General features: G+C 39.1%; 1 protein-coding gene across 1 annotated transcript in view; it reads left to right on the forward strand.

The window, feature by feature from the left end:
* Window positions 1–5,767, forward strand: part of LOC127584005 (protein GOLM2-like) — a 71,962-nt gene extending 66,195 nt beyond the window's left edge. Inside the window, 1 exon segment of the mRNA XM_052040504.1 lies at window positions 3,750–5,767. Coding sequence (XP_051896464.1) covers window positions 3,750–3,832 — 83 coding nt within the window. The 3' untranslated portion in view covers window positions 3,833–5,767.
* The last annotated feature ends 14,664 nt before the right edge of the window (window positions 5,768–20,431 follow it).

Consider the following 20,431-nt stretch of genomic DNA (forward strand, 5'->3'; position numbering starts at 1 on the left):
TTGACCTGTTTGTGCTGTTGGTGTTGGGCAGAATGAGTATCATTTGTCTCTTGCATATTACCATCAGAAAATACAGTATTGGCCTTAGTTTAATGCAACGACAAATGCATTGGTGAAGCAGTTGAGAGAGGTAACAGCTTGTAGGTAGAAGTATGAAATAGCACAGTACAGAAGGAGGCCATTCCACCCAATGAGTGGTGAAAGCATTTTTTTTAGTGGCTGAATTTGGATTGTATAGATCTAGTGTCAGTGTGTAAACTTGTTCTCTGAATTATTACATCAGGCCTGGCCAGCAAAGCCACATACATTCTCAGAATATACTTTTTAAAAAAAAGGAAAAAAAATTGTGAATGTTGAGGTGTCACGAAATTGGAGGATTGTTGGTCATTTTTATCTCGCACCTTGTACGTTAATTACTGCACTACAAGTTGATGTTGTGAAAGTTCACGTTTGCAAAATAGGAATATCACGTTTAACTAACTGACTGGAGTTCTTTAAGAATGTGACTAGTGGAATAATAAGGGGAACCAGGGTATGTGGTCTTTTTGGATTTTCAGAAGGCTTTCAAAAAGGTCCCATACAGGAGGTTGGTCAACAAGGTTACAACACAGTTGAGGGCGCAACAATCAATCTCCTGGAGAAATTCAGCAGATCGAGCACTATCTGTTGGAGGAAAGGAGTTGTCGATGCTTTGGGTTGAAACCCTAATGTTGACAGTTCCTTTCCTACCACAGATGCCGCTCGACCCGCTGAGTTCCTCCAGCAGATTGTTTCTCCAGGTTCCAGCATCTGCATTCTCCTGTGTCTCCACAGTAGAGGGTAATATACTGACATGGATTGAAAATTGGTTATTGGGCAGAAAGCAAAGAGTGAGAATAAATGGATCCTCCTCAGTCTGATAGCCTATGATTAGTTGGGTACTGTGGGGATCAGTGCTTGGGGCCCCAGTTATTCACAACCTATATCAGTGTTTTGGCTGAGAAGACCAAACATTTTTTATCAGAAAACTTAGAAATAAGTGGGATTGTGAGTAGTAGGAAGGTGTGAAGAAGGCTATGAAAGAATATAGATGTTAAATGGGTAAGAAAGCAGAATATAATTTGGAAAAAAATCTAAGTATCCACTTCATAGCAAAGTGCTGATTTGTAACTGGTGAGAGAGTGGATAAGATTGGCCAAAGAGACCTGGGTGTGCTTGTACACAAGTCACTGAATGCTAATATGCAGATGCAGCGTGATTAGGAAACCATATGGTATGTTTGGCCTTTATTATAAGAGGATTTGAGTACAGGGATAAGGATGTTTTACTGCAATTGTATATGGCCTTGGTGAAACTGAGCCTGTAGTATTGTGTACAGTTTTAGTCTCCTTACCAAAAAAAAGGATGTACGTGATGTGGGTGTGCAGCAATGATTTACCGGACTGGTTCCAGGGATGATGGAAGAAGTTGCGTAGACTAAACCTGTATTCTCTAGACTTTAGAAAAATGAAATCTTATTGAAATTTACAAAATTCTTCCAGGGTTCGATGGGCTGGATGCAGGGAGGATGTTTGCTCTGCTTGAGAGTCTAGAACCAGGAGTCACCATCTCAAAATATGGGGCAGGTTATTTTGGATTGAGGTGTGGAGAAATTTCTTTTGACACAGGAGTGAATTTTTGCAATTCTCTATCCTAGGGGGCTGTGGAGGTTCAGTCACTGAATTTACTCCAAATGCAAATAAAGAGATTTCCAGATATTAAAGGAATAAGATATGAGGATAGTTCAGGAAAATGGCACTGAGGTAGAAGATCATCTATGATTTTGACGAATGGTGGAGCAGGCTTGAAGGGTCTTTACTTTATTGAATGTTAATGTCAGTTTTTTATTCTACCCTACAAGTAGTTGATTGGGGAGTAATCTCACTTTAACCTATGTATAAGGAACAGACAAAAATAAAGTAAAAATATAGGTTGTGCTCACTTAGCCTGTAAAGTACTGACCTCTTCAGATCTCCATAATAATGCCTGAATGCCTAAGGTGCAGCAGCCCAGGAATTTGGGGATTACCAATGTAAAGTACAATTTAAGGAACTATTATATTCAAAAGGTATTGTTTGCGTGCCATGATATTATCTTAAATACTTTCCAAAACAGAGTAAGTGTCAGTTTAGGAATGTGAAAACACAAATATGAAGCAGGAGTAATCCATGCAGTCCTCGAGTCTCCAGATTCATTTGGTTAAATCATGGCAGTTCCTGATTTCCTAGTGTCCAGACATCTATCAACGTACTTGATTGAGCATCTGTGGTCTATTGGGATATACAATACCAAAATTTACAACCATTGTGAGCGACAAAACTTGCCTTCATCTGCAGTCCCGTAGGGTCAATCCTCATCATGAGATTCTGCCACCTCATTCCAGGCTCTGTAATCTAGGGGACCCATCTCTCAGCACCCATCACATGAATCCCTGCCAGCATTGTCTTTCAATTCTTTTACTGGCTCATGAGGAAAATCCAGTCATTTGGGTACCAATCTAAATGCAGCACCACTTCTAAGGCGAGCACACTGTGCTGAGCCTAAAATTGCACAGATACTCCAGATCGGCCATTTATAATTTCAGCAAGACTTTGTTTTATTCTATGAACTCCTTGCGTTAAAGGCCAACTTATTTTCCTTTCTAATTATTATACTAGCATGTTAACTAGTACATTGAGATCCCACCATATACCAGCACTTGTTTTGTACCATTTATAAAGTGCTTTTATTCCTCCTACCAAACTGAATAACTCTGCCCTTTCCTGTATTACATTCCATCTACCAACTTGCAACTCATTCATACACCTTTGCAGACTCTGCATCATCTTCCCAGCTTGGTTTTCTAACTTATTTTTGTATCTTTTATATATAGGTTTTAATCCGAGTTACTATAATTTGTAAGTAGCTGAGGGCTCAATACTGATCCTTGCCATCATACTAGTTATAGCCCACTTATTTGAGAAAAAATCCATTTATTCCTACTTTTACCCAATTATCTGTCTAATATATTGACAACCCTTATTTTGTGTGACAGTGTTTAGGCTGTTTGCAAATATGCGTCAACATATCTCATTTAATCTAACCTGTTAGATCCTCAAAATAAAAACTAAGACATGTTGAGGACTATTCCCCTTTGGTAAAAGCTAGTTGACATTCTCAACTATAGTCCTGGGTTACAAAATAATTATTTCGATGCACTTTTTTGGTACAAGCAAAGTTTCAGGTTAATTGACTTCTTCATTGGCTAAGGACATTCTGGATATACTATTCTGCCATGCCCACCAAGAGGACCGCAGAATCGGTTTATCTAGCACTGACCTACGTTGGCTAGTTGGGTAGATAGCTCACATACACTGCCATTGGCTTCCACGCTCAGTTTGAGGAAGGAGAAACATCTGCAGGATAATCTGTTGATTTCTGATCCATCGTCCCCACAGGAAGGCAAGCATGTGTGAGCATTGGGTAAAGACCAAATCTTACTCTGCTATGGATTCTTTCACGGTCAACTGTCATTGCAAGTACTTGCTTTCTATGCTTGCTCAATGGCCACTTACTTGAGCCATAAGTTATGAGGAAGGATTATCATATTCAAATTATCTAAATTTTTGTGTTTTAATAATTTTTAATTGAAGTGTTAACATTTTGGAACAAGTTTATGTGAATGTATTAACTCAACAGTATTTCTGAAGCTGCATTTCTAATGTTGTTGATTATCTCATTTCCAATGGCAGACGAGGAGGAACAAGACCTTCCAGAGGCTGTGAACAATCCTGCTGTATATGAAAACCGGCGCTTTGCAGAAAATGGTTTGTAACTATTTGATACAAGACTGAGCCTGGGTTTTTATGGGCTCTGGAAGGAATCCTGATTATAACACAATGCAATAATGCAAGATCATTGTATGGTGTGCCCTGGCCTTTTTACAAGTGCATTACTTGATAAAACTTGAACTTCTTGTATTGATGTTGGGTGAAATAGAAGGAAGAGATGCAGACTAATATTTCTTAAAGTTTAAATGCAACTTGTTTAGATTGATTTTATTATTTCAAACATTTTGGGGAAAGGTGGGGATGTTTCGTTTACCTCTGTACATTATTTTGTATATTTTGTACTTTTGAAGATTTTATGAACAAAGTTTAGTTATTTTGAGTGGTTGAGTTCTCTAAATCAATACAGAAATAAAATTGGCAACTTATCCAAATCATCAGTTATCTGCTGTTTTCAGGTTAATCAAAGTAACATCTGAGAAGTGATCTTTCAAATTTATAATATTTAAACAAAAACTGCAGCTAAATAACTGAATCATTTTGCCTTGTACAGCCAATTATAAGATTTTGTTTAGCATTGTGCTGTGAAAACAGTGAATATTGTCTTGGTTCTTTGGAAGAAGTGACAAGGATCTATTCTGGTGATTTGAATGCATTCTGACTTTTTAATAAACAAGGTGAATGTATAGGTAAATGTAGTAATTTACAATGGAGCAAATGAAATTAATCTGAACTGTCTTCAACAGTAGTATAGTTTGGGTATTGATTTTTGTGTGCATTCCTTTTGTTGCTTCCAACAATTTGTGTATTGCAATGTAAATACATTCCAGGGAGAATAATGAAACCTGGACAGTGCTACCTGCAGATAGGTTATAGTGCAGGCTGTTTGCTGAATCTGGGGGAGTTGCAATGCAGTGGAACTCTAAAGCAGATAAAGAACCATCCAACATCTTGAAAACTGTGGTACAGAATGACGTGTGTCGGTTGGTATTGTTGCTTGATGGGTAGAGAACTACTATGAGCATTTTTTTAAATGGATTAAATATTGGGCATCTCCTGTCCAGTGAAAACTAACTGTCATGTCTGTAACACTAAATAAAATGCAAACCAAACACTACTTGGTGTTTTGGGTATGGTCTTCGTTCTTCCTAGATATAGCCACTCTTGTGGAAACGAACACTGCAACATTGGTTATCTTCTATATGTAGCAATGGGGCAGTAAAATATTGCACCGGCTCTTTTTCAAATTGTGTGTAGTTTTTATACATGGTTTAAAAATGTATAACCCTCTAACCTACTGTTGAAACATGAGTCAGAAAAGACTAGAAGTGTAATTCTGCAATGCTGAAATCTTGTTTAGAGTTAGAATGTTCATTATTAGGTAATGAAGTTGATTACAAAGTTTATACTTGGGGGGATGATAGGAGGAAAAATTTGGATTTTGGAGAAATATTGCATCTTTTAGCATAATTTATTTTAAAATCTCATTTCTGACTTTATGAACCTTCTAACTTCAAATGAGGTGAGGTAGTCTTCAACAAATAAATTCAGTGAAATGTGGGATCCCTCAAATATTGAGTGGATATTGGAACACGATGCGTTGTAAATAAATGATTAACAAAAAGCAGAAGTAAATTTTACAGCTCATTTTTGATAGAACTTCTGACCAATCAGTTGCTTCATTTCATAAGTCACAATTAGGTTACATAATTTCAAACTTGATTCCAGATATTGAATCTGTAATTATCAAATTTAGTCATGCAATCAAGAATCAGCATGGTTCGGTTTCTGTGCACAGCTTTTTTAAGAGCAGGCTGGGGTTGATTCCTTTTCCAGATTAAATAATTGTATTGGGTTTTGTGCTTCTGAAATGTTACACTGTGTTGTGAAGCTGTAAAATGCTGCATGGTTCCATGGTTTCTGTTCCTCTGATTTGTTTACAAAACTTTGAATAAACAGTTTCTTTGAGTTGATGTGGAAAATATTTGTGAAATACTGTTAATTTAAATGTATAATTTGGACTAACCACAGGGTATGCCAGAACTTCGGATTACTAATCCAGTGGGATAACCAGAGCCCTGGACCAACCATCTGGAGACATGACTTCCTGTCATGACAGATTTAACTAAAATCTGGAATAAAGAACTGGCATCAACAAAGTTAACTACTCAGTGGATTGATGTTAAAATCCCATCTGGTTCATTGACCTTTAGGGAAGGAAGGCTGCTGTGCTGGATCCACCTGGATTGTATGTAGTTTTGGGTCCTGGTTGACTTAAACTTCACTCTCAAGTTGATCTACACTCTGAAGAAAGTAGGGAGAATAAAATGGTTTTGGGTAGGATTGGTGTAAAAATGGATGCTCAATGGTTGGCATAGACTCGGTGGGCCAAGAGGCCTGTTTCTGTTCTGTATCTATGATTCTCTGAAATGCTCTATCAAATCTAGGTAGTAAGTTTCTCTGCTCTGTGGAATCACCTTCAGTGCAATTTGGGAACAACAATAAACACTGGCATTGCCAGTGATACCTGTGTCCCATGAATGAATCATCCTTGGGAGAGTGGAACTTTTCCATTTATGTAGTTACTGTAATATTAGGTGTGGCATGAATCAGACAATTAGAAATGCTTGCAACAGGGCTATCACAGGTATCATGGGAGAGTTTAATCTACATGAAGACTGGACAAATCATTTGCTGCAATGAGGAGGAAGACGAATTTGTCTGAGATTCTTTTCTAGATCGAACATTGAGGAACCAGCTAAGGAAAGGGCTATTTTGGATATAGTTTTGTACACTGTAAAAGAATTGGTTGATCTTGTTATCAAGGAATCTTAGGGGAGGAATGACTTTGAGATGAAATTTTATATTGAGCTTGTAAGTGATGTGGTTCAATGCAAAACTGGGATCTTGAAGCTAAACAAAGGAAATTATGAAGATATGAAGTTTGACTATGATTGTTTGGGAGACTGCATTCTGTGAACAGGGAATGGTTTGTATTTAAAGAAACAATTCATAATTGCGAAAGAAATAACCTGTAAGGCACAAAAAGCCAAAGTGATTTGTTTATAGCTGATGAGAAATTAAAGATGGTATTAAATCAAAAAATGGCTTACAAGTTGCCAGAAATAGCAGTAGGTCTGAAGATTGGGAGTATTTCAGAACATAGCAGAAGAATATTAAGAAATTAATAAAGAAAGGCATTTTAGAATGAAGTAGACTAGTGGGAAAGACAAAAGCTTTTGCAATTGACTTAGGTAAAAATGAAAAGACTTGCAAAAGTAAACATGGGCCCCTTACAGAGACAGAATTTATATTGGCATTTAAGGAATTGGCAGAGGAAATGAAACTATTACTTGTGCCTTTAACAGAAGAAGATGCAAAATCTGCCAGATATGTAGAGAATCAAGAGTCTAGTGAGAATATGGAACTAACTGGAGAAATATCAAAATCAGGTTTATTATCACTGACATATGACATGAAATTTGTTGCTTTGCTGCAGCAGTACAGTGCAAGGACATAATCTATAAATTGCAAAAGTAAATAGTGCAAAAGAAAAAGGAATAATGAGGTAGTGTTCATGGATTGTTCAGAAATCTGATGGCGGAGGGGAAGAAGCTGTTCCTGAATCATTGAGTGTGGGTCTTCAGGCTCCTGTACCTCCACCCTGATGGTAGTAACGAGGAGAGGGCATGTCCTGGATGGTGAGGGTCCTTAATGATGGATGCTGCCTTCTTGAGGCACTGTCTTTTGAAGATGACCTTGATGGTGGGGAGGGTTGTGCCCGTGATGGAGCTGGCTGAGTCTACAACCCTCTGCAGCCCCCTTGCGATCCTGTGCATTGGAGGCTTCATATCAGGCTGTGACGCAACCAGAATGCTCTCCACCATACAGCTGTAGAAATTTGTCAGAGCCTTTAGTGACATACCAAATCTCCTCAAACTCCTAACGAAGCAGAGTGGCTGGTATGCCTTCTTTATGATTGCATCAATGTGTTGAATTTATCTGATAAATACAAGCACCTGATGAACAACACCTAGAGGTTGAAAGTGATAGTAGATGCTCTCATTCATATCTTCTGTGGTTTAGAAGGTAGCAAATATGACCATGCTGTGCAAGAAAGGGAGAGTAAATGGGGATTTACTTATCTGTTGGTCTAACATGATTAGGAGGGAAAATACTTGAAACTTTAAAGGTGCAAGAACAGAATACCTTAAATGTTAGAATGAGCAGAGTCAACATGGATTTATGAAAGAAAAATCTTTAATTTAGTGGAGTTTAATTTAGAAGATGTAACTAGTAGAATTGATGAGGGGAGCCAGTGGGTGTGTAGTTTATGGATTTTTGTAAGGCTTTCATTAAGGTCCCACACAGATTAGAGCATTGGGAATCAGGGGTAATCTACTGACATGGGTTGGGAATTGGTCATCAGACAAAGCAGAGTGAGAATAAATCAATATCTCTCTGGTTGGTAGACTGTAACTGGTGGGGACTTGAGGATTGGTGCATTGGCCCTGACTATTCACAAGCGATGCCAATAATTTGGTTGAAAGAATCAAATATCATATTACCAGTTCTGCTGCTGATACAAACTAGGTGGGACTGTGTGTATGGAGGAGGATGTGGGGAAAAAGTAACTTCAGGAGGACATGGACAAGCTGAGTGAGTGGATAAGAATGTGGCAGATGTAATATGGAAAAATGTGAGGTCCACTTTGGTAAATATAATTAAGTAGGGTGTTTATTAAATGGTGAGAAATTGAGGTTCCTTTCAATATTAACATTACCAAGTAACATGTACAAGTACATATAAGGTCAACATGCAAATACTGCAGGCAATTAGGAAGGCAAATGGTATTTTGGCCTTTATAATAAGATTTGATTACAGAATTATGGAAGCATTATTGCAGTTGTATGGGGTGAGACGGCACCTGGATTATTAAGTACAGTTTTGTGAAGATTTATTAGGCAGGTCCCCTGGTTGGTAGGTTTGCCAATAAGGAGAAATGGTGTAAACTGGGATGGTGTTTTCTAGAGTTTAGAAGAATGAGAGGTGATCTTATTGAAACTTACAAAATTCTTGAAGGGCTTAGGAGAAGGAGGAGAGGCGTGTTTAGACTTCATCTAATTTAGAATATTCTAAACTTTTTAAGAAAAACTTGTCTGTGGGATTTTCTACCTCCAAGGATTGTGGATGGATATTTGGAGGCTGAGGCAGTTAGATTGTAGGACACCAGGGGGCGGAAAACATGGAGATCAGTGGGAAAGTGGATGAGGTTGGGGATACACCACAATCTTGTGGCTCAAGGAGTGAGGAAGTATGGGCCTTTTCCTATTTCTTTATTCCCAACATCGGCTCTTCATCCACGTGACTTGAAGTTCAAATCCAGCTTGGGCAATGAGATGAAGATGTTAGTTGTTGCAGAGGTCTGTATAAAATGGGGGGTAGATCACAATTCAGCTTTGTATAGGGGAGGAATTGCAATATAGACAACTAGTCTCTGTCACCAGCTCTAGGATGGTTTAGGGAAACAACAAAAATTATGAATACAATAGAGGGTACTTTCCAGGAGTTGAGACTTGTGCATATTTGTGCAAAGTTGCAGGGAGCTTTGTTCTGCATCTCGCTGTCCTACATGACCTGGGAATGGTGAAATCTGACACTGGGGTGTCCTTTCTTTTGTACATCAAACCCTCCACAATGCTGTTCCTCTTTCTATTGTTTTCCAATTAGTTGCTGTTGGAAAATCCTGAGGTTTCACAAAGTACATTCCCACTTGGGATTTCTTTGCTTTTTCCAGCAAAATTTCTACCAATCTTGCTCCCACTGTATGCCCCTCCAACCTCTTGTTTGTTTCTCGAGGATAATTTTTGTTCTAATTTTATTCAAAAACCCATTGTGCTGTTGTACAATGATCAAGTTTAATGTCTCTCATGCATTCAAAATTGCCACAAGCAATTTCTGACATGACCCAAATTGTTGTCTTTCAACAAAATGATATTAAGTTGCCCTGTTTCAAATGTTCTAAAGTCATTGGGAGAGGCTCACAACTTCAATGTCTAAAGTATTCACTTCTGACTTGTTGAAAATTTCATTGAGGTTTGAAGAGAAGTTGTTTAGTAGGGAAACTTAGTTTTCTGGAGCCAAGATTTTTAAACACAGCGGATTTTCTGGTTGGTAAATTGTAATGAGCAGTGTGCCAGAGGGATTGGCACTGGGGGGGGAATGACTTATTACAAAAGGGAATGACTTATTACAAAAGTAAATGACTTAAATGAAGCTGTAGTTAAAATTTGCTGAAGATACACAGGTAGGAAAGTAAGTTGTGAAGAGGACAAAAGGAGACTACAAAGGGATATAGAGGTTGCATGAGTGGATGAAGTTCTAGTAAGTAGAGTATAATGTGAGAAAATGTGAAATGGTCCATTTTGGTAGAACAAAAATATCTAAATGGTGAGAAATTGCAGAGACAATGGGGGTGGGGGTCTGGGTGTCGTAGTCCATGATTCACAGAAGTACAGGTAAAGCAAATAATTAAAGCTAATACAGGTCCTTCCCAGGTTACAAACACCTGCCTTGTGTACAGTCCTTGCATACAAACGAGCGTTTGGGAGACTGGTGGGATGGATTTGCTGGCTGCTGCGGGGCTGCAAGCAACTTTTGCTGCTTGGTAACTCGGATCGTGGCCACATTTCTGACTTGCGATGTGTCCAGGTTACAAACCATTCACAGGAACGGAACCCTGGCATTACCTGGCGAGGACCTGTAGATTGTCATAGTTTATTGGGAGGGGAATAAACTACAACAATCTACAATACAAAAGTAGTGGTTGTGCTTTGTTATGTAGGGGCATTGGTGAGTCCATTGGTGGAGTATTGTGCACAATATTGTCTCCTTGAAGGAAGCATGTAAATGCATTACAAGCAGTTTGGAATTGGTTGACTCGACTTATCCTAGAACTGCCTTATGAGGAAAGGTTGATCAGGTTAATTTAGAATAGTGAGAAACAAATCAGTTGAAACTTACACAGTTCTGAGAGGTTAGACAGGGTTGATGTGGAAAATGTTTTCTTGTGGGTGAACCTAGAGCTGGGGATTTCTGTTTAAAAATAAAGAGTTGCCCACTGAAGATGTGGAGCAACTTTTTTTCTCAGTTCATGAACTTTGTAGGACAAAGGATAGTGGAAGCATGCTCTTCATATGTTCCTAAAACACAGGTGCATAAATTCTTGATAAACAAGCAGGTGAAAGGTTAAATGGGGAGATGGTACATTCTGATCAAGGATGTGTGTTTAGCCCACTGCTCTACTCTTTCTACATGTGACTGTGTGGCTAGGCACAGCTTAAATGCCATCTAAATTTGTTGATGACACTAATGTTGCTGGCAGAATCTCAGATGATGAGGGGGCGTACAGAAGTGAGAAAGATTAACTGGTTGAGTGGTGTCACAACAACCTTGCACTCAATGTCAGCACCGAAGATTCTTGCAAATTTCTACAGATGTATGGCGGAGAGCATTCTGACTGGTTGCATCACCGCCTGTTATGGTGGCTCCAATGTGCAGGATTGGAAGCGGCTGCAGAGGGTTGTAGATTCGGCCAGCTCCATCATAGGCACAACCCTCCCCGCCATCGAGGATAGCTTCAAGAGACAATGCCTCAAGGCAGCATCCATCACTAAGGACCCTCATCACCTGGACATGCCCTCTTCTCATTACTACCATCGGGGAGGAGGTACAGGAGCCTAAAGACCCACATTGAACATTTCAGAAACAGCTTCTTCCCCTTTGCCATCAGATTTCTGAACGGTCCATGAACACTACCTTGTCATTCCTCCTTTGCACTATTTATTTTTGTAATTTGTAGTAATTTTTGTCTTCGTCTTGCACTGTAGTGCTGTTGCAAAACAACAAATTTCGTTACATATGTCAGTGATAATAAACCTGACTCTGACTGACACAGCAGGCTAGAGTCCCGCCTCCTTATTTGTACTATGATCACTAACCTTAAAGCAGTGCTTAAAACTAAACCATTTTCAAAAACATTAAATTTGTGTGGGGTAAGTAATTCAGTCAAAGTCAAAGTTGAGTTTATTGTTATATGCACAGGTGCAATGAAAAACTTACTTACAGCAGCATCACAGGCACATAGCATCAGATAAGCAACATTCACCAGAAAAAATGGTGGGGATCTTTGATGTTGCCGCCTTGAGGCAGCACCTCATGAAGGTGCTACCCATGGTGGAGAGGGATGTGCCCATGATGTATTGGGCAGAGTCCACTAACTATAGTTTCTTACATTCCTGAATCAGTTGAATGAACTGGATCTGGAAAGTGACCTGTTACTCAGTGGGTGCTAGGTAGAAAGAAAATGGTTTTAGGTAATATTACAAGGGCAATTTGAACAGTAATAGACTTTAATAGTGTCAGGGTATGGGATCCTGGTACTTGAAGTATTGTGTTCAGTTTTGAACAGTGAGCATCTCAAGGTGCACTAGTTGCATGGATGGTTCACAAGAAGAATTGAAAACCTGTATTCTTAGGTTTTAGTCCCAAGGATTGAAGTGATTTTCTTTCGATAAAAAGCAATTTGGGAAGAGAAAGGAGTTGACTACATTCATATTTAAAACTGATGGGAAATGAATGATATGATCTAATTAATGACTGGGCCTGTTACATCAATAGGCAAAATGGTGTATGATATGTTTTTTTTAAAAAAGTCCTTAATGCAACAAAATGACCAAGAGCTATATCTCCCTTTTGGTGATGGTATGGTGGTAATTGGAATGGGATAAACTTTTGGGATTTTAACAAATGAAAATCAGAACAATTGCAAATGTTGGAAATCTGAAATGAAAAAGTTGGAAATACTCTATGATAGGAAAAAGAGTTAATGTTCCTGGTTGAAGATCTGACAGCAATGTTTAAGTAGCATTTAAACGGGCAGGAGATGGAGGGATATAGACTATGTGCAGGTAGGTGCAATTAGTTTAAAATGGCATCAGGGCCAGCAATAGACATCATGGGCTGAAGGGCCTGATTCTGTGCTGTATTATGACCATCAGAACTGGGAAAGAGAAAAAACAGGTTTAAGTTGCAGAGGAGATAGGGGAGAAATGGATAGGACCAAGATAGGATCTCTAAGGTGAAGCCAGATTTGCAATGGGTTACTGTAGAGGTCCTCAAGTCGATGGGTAAATAGTAGCAGCTCAAAGGTGGGAATACAAACAAACAGAAAAAGCATAAAATGTTGTGAAAAGCAGGGTTGTGAGATGTACCCAGCAGGTCAGGCTGAGTAATTGAGAGAAAAACTGAACCAATGACACAACTGGATGAATTATAACAGAACTAGCCAGTTCTGATACAGATACAGTAAGTTACCTGGAGTTGTCAAATTTTAGATAGAGTCCACAATCTCCAATGTGCTCTGATGGAAGATGAGATATTGTTTCTCAAGCTTACGCTGTGCATTGTTATAATGGTGCAGGAGGTCACAGTCAGGTGGGTTTGAGTGGGAGTGGAATGGAGAATTAAAGTGGAAGGCAACCAAAGCTTGGGGTTGTTCCTTCAGACTGAACACAGGCGCTCCACAAAGTGGTGACCCACCAAATTTGGTTCCTTCAATGTAAGGAGACCATGTTGTAAATGCTGTTGAACCTGATTTGTCTTGAGTTGGCAAATTACCCCAGAGTTCTTCCAAACTAGTTTTGGGCTTTTATTTCCCCCAAGAGGCAGCATTTTTGGGTTTCAATGGACAGTATGGGAGGTGTAATAGGTCAGAGGTTTTTACGAGCCTGATGGCCTGTTCTTGCTGTTAACTGGATTGACAGTTAAACTATGTACAGGCCAGTTGGTCCCACTGATCAGTGCTGGCATTTATGCCACACATACCTGCCCCCATCACTGACTATATCCTTAATCCTTTCACTTTTTTATAGTTTGCTTCTTGTCAAGGCAAACAGTTTGGATGTGGTCGACTCCATGTGGTAACGAGATCAGTAATTGCCAAGAAGAATTATTAAATAAAAATACATTCCTATGTCATTGGCATGCCAAGCTAAAGCTCTATATGTACAACTTCCATCCTGTAAAGGCCTCTCCAGTGCAGCATCTTATAGTAGGATTTAGGGATTGGTCAAACATTAACAATTGCATTGGAGTAGAACTCAGAAGCAGTTCATGTGCTGTCAGCTGAAAGCTTCATTCCTGGTTTCTCCAGGTGATTACACAATAGCTGAATACTCATACCCAGCACCTTTTATTTATCTTGTGCCTTCAGCATAGCAACAATGTCCCACGGCTTTACACAGGACAGCTGGGGCCAAGTCACATGGAACCTTTTAAACAACAGCTTAATCAGAAGTAGTTTTATTTAGGAATGCCTTAAAGAAGACACCTAAGGAGGCAATTTTAGAGTCAAGGATCTTGACAGCTGAAGGCAGGTCCGCTGGTGATGGGGACAACCAATTGGTACAGGAACTTATGTCTGCTAGCCTTTGCAAGGGAAAATATACCACCCTGATTACGTTGTGAACGTGTGCCATTGCAGCCTTAACCACTTGATTTAAAGATTACAATGGGAGGGCAGTGCCTTGTTTGTCTGCCCTTATACCCACTGCTGGCCAAATTACAGAGCAGGTTGAAAGACTGGATATTACAGAATCAGGAGGCAGAGGCTATAAGGGGATTGGAAACAAAGGAAGAATATTTAACTTGAGCCATTGTTTAGATGGGAATTGAGGTGGGTCAGAAAGCATAGGACACGTCCAGCGGAATTTTGCATGAGCTCACACTTGTAGAATAGATTTGAGTGAGTCTGTCCAGGAGTAGTTGGAATAGTTGAGTCTAGAAGGATTAAAGACTGGGAAGGGGGTGTTAGCCAAAAAATCCAGACTCCAATCCAGATGGCAGGTAGACATACGGAAATTACTAACTATGTGTCGGCTTGAATTTTTTTTTGCTTTTTACTGATTTAAAACCAAAAAAATCCAAAGACTTAAATGGAAATTTTGTGTTTTCTTTAGCTGACAAAAATCTGTGCCAGGAAAAAATGTCAAAGGCACAGAATTTGTTTTAATTCATTTGGTTCAAGAATTCTGTGTGTAGCTTTCAAGGATTGCTGACCAATCCCGTCTGATGTGATGGTCAATGGTGGAAGGAAAGAGTAAAAGCATAGGCAGAAATGGGACCAAAAACAAAAGTGAAGATTTTGTCAAATAATGAAAAGTTTGAACCAGTCAGTGAATTATACAGAGCTGTCACTTTTGTGGTTTCTGGTAAAACTGCCTCCACAGAGAAATCTCATCTTCTGGAGCAGTACAGATATCACTAACAGAAGCTGTAACTGAAATAAAAAGCAGAGATGACAAGGGTGACACTACAAAGGCATTTGGGGTGTACGTCAAGTCAAGCCCCTTGGTACTGCCTTGGGAAAGTTCCTGCAGCGAAAACTCTGCCACGTGCATGCCAAGTTTGCAGCAACTATTTACCAGAAGTTTTGGAAAGCTAGGTGAGTAATTACTAAAAAAAAGTTGGCCTGAGATGCATGGCAATCCAGCTTCAAGTGTCCGGTTCATGTTCTGAAATGACAAACTGAACTGGGAAGATGTCTGTAATGATTGGCATGCAAACTAAGTACAGTTTATGTTCTCTGCCAATATTGTTCAGAAAAGTTCTTAAAACATTCAACAAGTAAGAGCTGACATGTATGTTGATTCTGCAAGCTACAAGTTGAAGCGGTTCTGTGACTTGAAATCCCTTGGACTGAACCACTTCATCAAGTCTGAAGAAAAAGGATGCTGCCCATTTGGCCAGGTTAACTTCATAATGAGGAATGTCATCCCTGTAATTAAAATATAAAATGATGGAAATACTTTGCAGATTAGACAGCAGCAGGGGAGAGAAAGAAAGTTAATGAATCAACCCGAAATCTTATAACCTTATGATAAAAGGTCATCAATTTAAAATCACTTCTCTCTACATTGTTGAGTGTTTCCAGCATTTTCTGCTTTAGTTTAAATTTCTGGTACCTGCAGTTCTTTTGCTTTTTGATTGATTCAATCACAAGGATGATATTAATTAAGCTCCTTGAAAGTTTTATTAAAATACACCTCAACAAAAGTCCCAAACAAGCTTCAAGGATTATGGGCCTGTAACCTGTGTACTGCTAAAGTCCCAACTATTTCAAACTGTGAAATACTTGAAGCACCTTTCGTCACTTTTTTAGTTCAAGTGAAAGGTAACAATGGGTCATTTACAAAGGCATTGCCATTTGTGGGTGAAGATTTAGTCATAGAAGGATACAGCATGGAAACAGGCCTATTGAGTCCACACTGAACATCAACCACCCAATTACACTAATCCCATGTTTTATGGCCTACCCAATTCTACGGCACACCACGTCAATGCCAATCATCATCCACACTAATCCTATTAACCAGCATTTGGTTTGCAGCCTCCTATGCCTTGGCAATTCAAGTGCTCATCCAGATATATTGGCCAAATGAGCAATTTTCCTCAACCTTCTATGTTCAGTCCCTACAAATCCAAATGTTATAACCCACTAATTAATTGTAATTGGAAAGGCCAGCTTGCAAGGTAGCCGGAATGTTTTTGTTGTTGGCAGAGCCTGTAGCCAACACAAATGTGGAACATTCCTTCTTTCAGAATCACCTTATCAAGGATCTCAAAGCTTCTATGTCCACAAACTCCTCAAAATTGTATGTTATAATTTACTTCAATAGGTTTTCCAGATATTAACTGTGGCATGCACATTTTAACCCTGGTTTTTATATTTATATCTATGTATCTTTATTTCATTTATGAATATTGTATTATGTATACATTTTAAGTTTATCATTTTAGTGGAAGCATTTTGTAAATAAATGGTTAGGGCATAAGCAATGTAAAATTAATTATCTCAACTTAATATCTTTGAATCTGCCAATGTTATATTTGCCAGTTTTGATTTAATTGTGCTTTAAAGGGACTGAAAATTGTAGCATCTCATGACTGAAATGTGTTAATAACTGACAATGCACATTATCAAACATAAATTCAAAAAAAAGACTCAACAATCAAAAATAAACACTGAAAAATGCAAGTCCTATCTGTTGTAAATGTTGCTGTGACACAAAAGTCAGGTTTATGGCTGGTCTCAAATTAATGGTAGGGGGATTTCTTACAATTACAACTTTAAGGAGGATCATCAATTAGACTAGTTAACTTTGTCTATTGTGGAATGGAAGTAAAAGTATCATGGAAGTACACTTTAAGAAAACAGTGGTATTCAAATTGGGCTTTGACTGTGTACTCAAATTTCCTACATCATACTGAGCCAAGCGAGAATCAAATGAATGGTTCGTAAAGGAGCATTGTGCAAGATGCCTGTGAACAGAATGGATACATTGATGTCCTACACCCACCCCTGATCTCATCCCCCCTCCTCCCCCCTGCCCCCCCCCCACCCCCAGCTGTAGTATAGGTTTCCTGGACTAATTTCTGATTGACCCAAGAAATATGAAGTGCTAAAGCCTCGCTCAAGAGACTTGCTTAGGCTGCATGATCTGTCTCCTTGTAAATGACGAGACTGAAAGAGAAGTGCACCACAGATAAAGATGACAACACTTAAGATTGACCCAGGAGATGTGTGAACCATACCTAGATGAAAATTATAGTGATATTAAAAGTAATAGTTGCTTTGAAAACTTCCATCAATTGGGTATGAAAGTATTGTGGATTTAGGGCAAACAGCTGCTTAGTACTTATCTAATTTGTAATGCCTCTTTACAATGGACCCATGCACTGAGAGGATGAATATATTGACTAACCAGTGATAACACATTGGATGGCCACAGTCTTTCCCAGGGTAGGGGAGTCTAAAACTAGTGGGCAGAGATTTAAGGTTTGGGGAAAGATTCAAAAGGGACTTGAGAGGAAAGCTTTTCTCACAGAGGGTGGTGGGTATATGGAATGAATTGCCAGAAGAAGAAGAAGGTACATTTACAACATTTAAAAGATAGAAAAGCTTTCGAGGGATATAGATTAAAAGCAGGCAAATGGGACTAGCTCGAGTAGATATCTTGGTCGGCATGTATGTGTTGGGCTGAAGGGCTGTATAATTCTATGACACAGTGCACTGAAACCTCCAGAGATACATAAAACCAGATTTGGCAACTCTGCTGAGATATCAGGGAAATTCTGATGAGGTAATCTCTCTGTAGTGATATTTTTGGACAAAGCAAATAGCTTTTCAAAATTTTCCTTTATGTATCTAGCAAAAGGAAATGATTTGTAAAATATCATCCAAAAAATAAGCTTTTGCCCTGATATTTCCAGCTTTCCCCAAAGTAGTTGTTAATAATAGTGTGACATCATCCAGTGACAGATATCTGCTCATAATCTCCTCAAAACCACCAGGGGCTGCTTGCAACAGGTGGGGATAACCTCAGAGCTGAGCTATATTCTTGCTGGCTAGAAAAGAATGGGACAAGTTCCATTCTAGAGGATGGTCTTTGTATTTAAACCACATGCAGCATAATGACATGTCCATCAGCACTCTGGAGTTTTCCCACAACAGCAACATTTTTTTTTAAGTTTAGTCTCCTTCAGTTTTCTTCAGCCACTTGAGAAAATAATGAACTGCAGTTGGTAAGTGTCACCATCCACGTGATATGCAGATTTTGTTTTTAACAATGTAAATTTCCACAAAACCCTCGAGCAAGGTTGCCCTTGCTGTGAGCATAGCATATTGAAAGCACGGGTAAGTTAAAGGTAAATTATGTTTTGTCTATTTTGATCAAGTTCCTTGAAATAATGAAGAGCATTAATGAGAGTACTTAGTGTAGTTGATGTAGCATGGATAGGCTTATAAATGTTTGGCAAAGCACAGTATTAAGAAGGTTAGAAAAACTGAAGTGCAAAGGATTAAGTAATGAGGGAGGGGCAACACAGCCTTAAGACTGTCTAAGAGGCAAAGTAGTAGAAACAGTGTACTTTTCAGACTGGAAGCATAGTTCGCTAATGTTCAGTAAGTAGTAAGATTGATGTTTATTTTGACATATTAATGAACTAGGCACATATAGGCCCTAACTTCAAGGTATGCATATTATCTAATCTTAGAAATGTAACAAACATTGAACAAAAGTATGTGAGAATGTAAGAAATATATGAATATATAAAATGATATTAGGGTGAGAAACAAGTTATCTTGTGGATAAGTGGGGATACTTCTCCTTAAAGCAGGGAATTTTAAGAGGAAATTTAGAAGAATCCTGACATTCTAGAAGTATACTAGAAGAGGATAGCCAGGGAAAAAAGTGGGTCCCTTAGGGACCAAAGCAGTAATGCATTTGTGGAGCCAAGGGGTGTGGTCGAGATCCTAAATGAATACTTCTCATCAGTATTCACCAAGGAGAAGAATGTGGAAGATAGTGAGTTCAGGGAGAGGTACATTGATAACATGAAACTTGTCATAAGAAGGAGGAGGTGTTAGATGTCATGGAATGTATACGGGTTGATAAATTCCCAGGGCTGGATGAAGTCCGTCCCAGGATTCTATGGGAATCAAGGGAGAAAATAGCAGGGGCCATGGGGGAGAATTTTGCATCATCGTTAACCACAGGTGAAGTGCCAGATGCTTCTCAGATTGGAAGTCTGTGGTATACCACAGGGATAGGTGCTGGGACCCTTTTCCTTTGTGATATTTACTAACTACTTGGATGTGAATGTAAGTTTGTGGATAGCGAGGAAGGTTGTCGAGGGCTACTGCAGAATGTAGACCAGATGGAAAATTGGGTGCATCATTGCCAGATGGAATTTAATCCTGACGAGTGCAAGGTGATGCATTTTGGGAAGTCAGACAGGGATAGGACATATACCGTAAATGGTATGGTGCCAACGTATGTTGAAGAACAAAGAGTCCCATCATTCTCTGAAAGCAGTAACACAGAGATAGGTGGTGAAGAAGGCCTAGGGTATGGTTGCCTTCATGGGTCAAAGCATAGAATATAAAAGTTGGGACATTATGTTGCAACTTTACAAAATACCACACTCATGTGCAATTCTGGTCACCATATTATCAGAAGGATGTGGTTGCGCTGGAGAAAATGCAGAGGAGATTCACCAGGATGTTGCCTGAATTGGATGACTATGTGTGGGGAGAGATTGAATAGACTAGGTTTGTTTACCCTGGATCAAAGGAAACTAAAGAGTGACCCAAGGTCAATACAATTATAAGAGGCATAGTTAGGGTAGACAGCCAGAATCTTTTTCTCATGTTAGGGGTATCAAAAATAAGAGAGCTTAGGGTTAAGGTGAGAGGAAGGAGGTTTAAGGGGGATCTGAAGGGAAAGTTTTCTTTAAACATAGGAGGTGGTGGATTCAGATACAATCACTACGTTCAAGAGACATTTGGACAGAGACTTCAATAGGAAAGGGATAGAAGGATACTGTCCCAATGCAGGAACATGGGATTAGTGTAGATGGGCGAAAAGGTTGGCATGGATGTGGTGGGCTGAAGGGCCTGTCCAACTCTATGAGATTTAATAGTGATGTCCTGAAACATGGTGGCTTGGATTGTTCCTTTTATTTGGAGGAAAAAAATTTTGGTAACCAGAAAAGAATGATTTATGGCACTCCGGAAAAGAACCGCT

Source organism: Pristis pectinata, chromosome 28, assembly GCF_009764475.1.
Source record: "Pristis pectinata isolate sPriPec2 chromosome 28, sPriPec2.1.pri, whole genome shotgun sequence".
Lineage (NCBI taxonomy): Eukaryota > Metazoa > Chordata > Chondrichthyes > Rhinopristiformes > Pristidae > Pristis > Pristis pectinata.